Here is a 6,000-nt window from a genome sequence, read left to right on the forward strand (position 1 = left end):
AAGAAATAGATGGCACTTTTCGGTGTATGATTGTTTATGTAAGTGTACACACATACTGGGTGAAGTTCAGAAGTGGACTGTGTTGAAATATATCAGCTAATCTCAACATTAACCCCCTCCCTTCAAAAAACCAACCAAACCTATTGCAGTCGAGTCGATTCTGACTCATAGCAACCCTATGGGACAGAGTAGAACTGCCCCATGGGGTTTCCAAGGAACAGCTGGTGGATTTGAACTGCCAACTTTTTGGTTAGTAGCCGTAGCTCTTAACCACAGCGTTACCAGGGTTCCAACCCCCTCCCTCAGACATTATTAAATAAATAAGAAGACTGTCTATGTTCCAAAATCTAATTTGAGAGTTTTATTATTTAAATGATTGAAATACTCAGTGATTGGAATCAGTTAACCAATGCCTTTATTATATTTTTGGCTTTTGTCTGCAACCATGGTTCAGACCTCCACTGTGATCTATGTTTTGTGTATCCCATCCATGTCTGTGTATGACTTACCACTTTGGAAAGGAAGGGACTTTTTACCCGTGGACAATATGGTACCTACTCCATCAAGGAGCTCAAATACTTTTGTAAGAATCAACTAGATAATTAATTTTTGGCAAAAAAAAATAAATCACAAGACCTACTTTTTTTTTAGCGTGAGAACTTTAGTTTGGACCTAGTTTTTAGATTTCTAAGACTAAAATATACATGACTTCATCACCACTAGAATTCCTAGATAAAAAGATCATTCGGGATGGCTTGAAGTGCACGACTTATGTGTTTTAGAAACTCAGTTGTAGACTATTGCTATTTTGTTCATACCAGAATGTTTAGAAATTAGCTTATAAAATCAGTGGAGCAAGCTAGCACATTTTTTATGGCATGTGATGAATGTTGTTTTTCCCTGAAGACCTCTGTTTTCTAGTAGAATATTTCCAAATAAGTATAACGTTGAGAACAACTCAGTGAAGAGAAAATAGTAAAAAGAATATTATAAATTTACAGATATGAAATAATTATAAAAATCATATATACCAAAAACCAAATCCACTGCCATCAAGTTGATTCCACTCTTAGTGACCCTACAGGACAGAGTAGAACTAACTGGCCCATAGGGTTTCTAAGGCACTGTAATCTTTACAGAAGCAGACTGCCACATCTTTCTCCCACCGAGCGCCTGGTGGGTTTGAACTGCCGACATTTCAGTTAGCAGCCAGTGCTTAACCACTATGCCACCGGGGCTCCATTTATATCGTACATGTTGTTGTTAGGTGCTGTCGAGTCGGTTCCAACTCATAGCAACCCTACGTACAACGGAACGAAACACTGCCCAGTCCTGCGCCATCCTCACAATCGTTGTTATGCTTGAGCCCGTTATTCAGCCACTGTGTCAATCCATCTCATTGAGGGTCTTCCTCTTTTTTGCTGACCCTCTACTTTACCAAACAGGATGTCCTTCTCTAGGGAAAGTTCCCTCCTGATAACATGTCCAAAGTATATGAGATGTAAATATATATATCATATATATAAACACACATATATATACACGTATATACATATGTATGTATATTTAGTTGAAATCATTTTATCTAAGAATGAATATTAAAAAATTTCCTTAAAGCTAGATAGTATGACTGAAATAGTAGAAAAAAACTTAAAAATATAATAAAGGCAAACAGTACAGAAAAAAAAATAAAAGCAATTAGAAACTTGAGGTGAGGCCAGGGACTGCTTAAATGCCTCATGGTATAAACATGAAGACAATTCAAAATGTGGAAAATTCTTAAGTAGTCAGTTGGTGAAGGAAAAGAGAATGTATTTGCCTTTGAAGCTAAGAACACAGTCCTTAGTAGCCTAGGAGTAATGGCATTGGGTCCTTACAGAAGAAAGTGTAATTCTAACGAACAGCTTAACAGGCATTGAACACTATTTGAATAATCATAGTAATATTAAGACTGTTAGTTGGTTTTCAACAGAGTCAACTATGTAACATTTACCTTTATATTGGACATTAGATATTGTCTATGGGTGATAAGTCAAGATATAAAAGCATAAGTACATAACCTCGAGTTATGAAGATAACCACTAGAAAAACTGAAAACAGAAACAATTAAAACTAAAAAGAGCCTAAATATTTTGTTTTCTTTGATTTGTAAAAATTCCCAAATGTTAGGCGTATTAGGTATTTTTTAAAAGATTTTACATTGAAAGAGGTTCTTGAAAAAGGGGATGTGGAATAAAATTGTATCCTCAGCCATAAAATTTAGGTTATATTAATGATGCCAAAGCCAATTATTGTTTTCTAATCAAGGCTCAGGAAATACCATAGCAAACCTAGCATCATTTCTGACTAGGAAAAGCACCTGAAAAGCACTGGATCCCATTTGCTTTCAATATTGACCATATGGCACCAATACGTGATATTAAACTACCTCAAAGAAAAGTTAAAAGTACAAGTTTCCCTACCCCTGCTGAGTTTGCTGTTAGGTTTATGTCTTGGGTGCTCTGCCCTACAATATTCTACTTCCTTGTTTTTACTACTGTTTAGTTAATAAAAAGTCATAGGAGGGAATTGTACGTGTTAAGGTGAAATGAGGTGGGTAGGAATAAATTGTTTCAAAAGATGAGGAGTGTTAAGATTTTTACTTAAAAAATAATTGGTAGACCTGTTCAGCTGCCAGAGGTAAATACAGGCTCACTGAAATCCATCAAATTATATTTGACTCAATTTGAACCTTAGTCTTTCTAGAGAGATACTTGATTGTGGAACTTCCATGGAGCCCTGAACTTCTTAAAACCTTTTTCTAGTTTACTAAAGCAGTGAAGCACTTTGGAGAAGAGGCTGGCAAAATACAGCCAGATGAGTTCTTTGGCATTTTTGATCAGTTTCTTCAAGCTGTGTCAGAAGCCAAACAAGAGAATGAAAACATGAGAAAGAAGAAGGAGGAGGAAGAGCGCCGAGCTCGCATGGAAGCTCAGGTAAGAGAATAATCGGCCAGTTGCATCCTCCTGGAAGTTCTGCTACAACGACTTGGCTTTTAGAAGCAGTCTGATGTGTTGGCAAGGCTGAGGGCAGAAAAGTACCCTCTAGAATGCTGCTGGGAGCTTAATTCATATAAAGTTTCTCTTGGGCAGCTTGACAGTATATATCCAAAGTCTTAAAAAATATACCCATCCTATGATCTGGAATTGCATTTTGTAGAAATTATTTTAAGGCAATAATCATAAATTTGCACAAAAAATTTAAATAGAAGAATGTTCAGAGCAGCATTCTTTATAATAACCTCAAACTGAAAACAACTTTAAATGTTTACTAATAGGGTGTTAGTTATAAATGATGTAATAGCTACATAACGGAATATTTATGCAATCATTAAAAGTCATGTCTTCTGAGAATATTTAATGATAAAAGAAAGTTTACTAAATGATATCTGTGTGAAAATATTTTTTAAATAAATATGAATATAGAAGATAATATTGGTGGGATAGACCCAAAAAGAGTCACAATAACATCCCTTGTTAGAATTAAGGATGCTCTTCCCCCCCCCATATGCTAATCTGAATTATCTAAATTTTCTATAACACATGTGTATTACTTGACTTTTAATAACACCAACTCTTGTGTAGTCCAGTTCCAGGCATCCCCAGTAGACACAAGCTGAGCCTTTGATGTAAGAAGAGTGGCCTGATGGCCATTTGCTTTGATCTCTCTATTCTGTAAAAGAAACCACCATTTGGGTCTATTTAATAGTAACAGCTTTCTCTTATTCCAGTATAGAAACACACATTACCTCAATTGTTCTTTTTTAACTAGAATTCCATGAAGTTTACCTAATATCTAGATGGTGTGGGTGTAATCACAAAGTTGTGATAATTTTTTTTTTCATCGTTCTTTGCTTCTACAATGAGACTCATGTCCCAGTTGTCCCCCCTGTGACATCCAAGGTGGTTAGCAGCTATTGATGAACATAGCTTGGCATGACTGACGCCTTGTCGTATCTTACAGAATTCATCTCCTCTGAAAACAAACTAAAACATTTTGACACTTCTCTAAGATCAGCTTGGGCCTTTTATCTATTTGCAGCTTAAAGAACAACGTGAAAGGGAACGTAAAATGAGAAAAGCAAAAGAGAATAGTGAAGAAGGTGGAGAGTTTGATGACCTGGTTTCAGCTTTGCGCTCAGGAGAAGTCTTTGACAAAGACCTTTCTAAACTGAAACGAAATCGCAAACGCATTACCAACCAGATGACCGACAGCAGCCGGGAGAGACCAGTCACAAAACTTAATTTCTAATTTTCCTTGAACACTTTTTTAGAAAACTCATTAGCAGCCCTTTGAAGTGACTAGAATGTTTCATTACACTGCCTTGTAATCCAAACAGTGGCAATTCCTTCTTCCATCTGTGAGAGTGTGTGTGTGTGTGTATATGTATGTATGTTGTGTGTGTATGTATGTATATATATATATAATGTATATAGAAGTCTGAGTGTTGTCTGGAGACCTATATGTATGGTTAAAAAAAAAAAAATCTATGTTACTGTATGTGCTCACAAACCCTTCGTATGCATTCATATTGAGTGTGACTCATTTTCTTTCCCTGAACACCATGACTGTTCAGAAGCACAATACTATCTCCTGAAAGAGATGACAGACATTCCGTGGAGAAAATGAAAACCAAAAGCAAAGAAAAAAATGCTTGTGAAATATTTTATGGTTTCCAAGCTTGGTATACTTTGAAATTATTTTCTTTGGTGGAACTGGTGTTGGAAAAATATAGATTTAAAATGGTTTTTGATAGTTGACAAGGTGATGTTGGTGCATCGCATCAGTAATTGATAGGACCAGCTAATAATTTCTGACTTTGGTGTGGGGATACAGTCTGTAAGTGTTTATTAAGAACATCTTGCACACAATCTGAATTATGTAGAATGTCATTCAGGATTTTTTATATATTTAAAACTTGAACATCAATTTTTTTTTGTTTTTTTCTAATCTCATTGAGTTCTCTGCCAAGTGCTCTTGATTTCTTTAAATTGCTTTTGGAAAGAACACCATTTTATCTAAATACAATCCATGCTCCTGTTAAAGAACAAGATTGCCAGAATGTTCTTGTTGTTCTAACAATATAGATACATAAACTTTAAAAATAAAATTTCCCAACCAAGACTTAAAAGGAGGAATTCTCTGAAAGGATAAAGATTATAAAAGGGTTTTTTCTTTTTTTAAAAAAATAGGGGTGCTTTTTTTTCTCTCCCTCTCTTTTCTGTTCTGTAGGACAAACTGCATCTTCTGTAAATATGGGCCTGGACTAAAGGACACTTAGTGAATGCACAAAATGTCAACAACACCCACAGAGATGCCAAGATCTACTTAATCTCTATGTACATTTGAAGTGGTTTGCTGTTTATATGTTGTCATTTTAAATTGTGTGTCAGTAAAGCTACCTGTAATATTTCAGTCCAAAAAATAAAGCTCTCAGGGAGAAATGAATAAAAACAATGAACATTAGAAAATAAAATATAGATGCTTACCATTAACCTACCAACTCTTAATATCCTTAAATTATATGATATATAAAAAGGACTGTTACTTTTTTTTTTTTTTTGCTTTATTTATTAGTAGTGGGGGAGGGGGGCAGAGGTTCTCTCTTTTCTTTCCATTGATCCTGTTGTGGTTGGGTTTCCTGTGGAGAGAGTAGTTTGTCCTGTTGCACTAGAACATTATTTACTCACTAAATTGAGTTTTTCAAGTCAATTAACAAATATTTATTGAAAACCTACTATGTGCCAGGCATAGTAGGACTACAGTAGTAAACAAGACAGAGTCCCTGCCCCCATGGAGCTTACGTTCCAATAGGGATACTAAGGGATGAATAGAATACCAGTGTGTTCGCTGTACAGGAATCATGGTATTTAAAAATAATTTGTATAAACTGTAATTAGCACAGATGGCGAGGTATCTGTGCTATGTGAAAGCTGTGAAATAGTGCTCTAAGAGTTGTCA

General features: G+C 35.4%; 1 protein-coding gene across 1 annotated transcript in view; it reads left to right on the forward strand.

The window, feature by feature from the left end:
• The window catches only part of DAAM1 (dishevelled associated activator of morphogenesis 1), a 180,232-nt gene extending 174,621 nt beyond the window's left edge, over positions 1-5,611 (forward strand). Inside the window, exons 24-25 of the mRNA XM_004370910.2 lie at positions 2,805-2,975; positions 4,081-5,611. Of these exons, the coding sequence (XP_004370967.1) occupies positions 2,805-2,975; positions 4,081-4,290 (381 nt within the window). The 3' untranslated portion in view covers positions 4,291-5,611. The remainder of the gene's footprint in view (positions 1-2,804; positions 2,976-4,080) is intronic.
• The last annotated feature ends 389 nt before the right edge of the window (positions 5,612-6,000 follow it).

This window comes from Trichechus manatus, unplaced genomic scaffold (genome assembly GCF_000243295.1).
Source record: "Trichechus manatus latirostris isolate Lorelei unplaced genomic scaffold, TriManLat1.0 scaffold00010, whole genome shotgun sequence".
Classification (NCBI taxonomy): domain Eukaryota; kingdom Metazoa; phylum Chordata; class Mammalia; order Sirenia; family Trichechidae; genus Trichechus; species Trichechus manatus.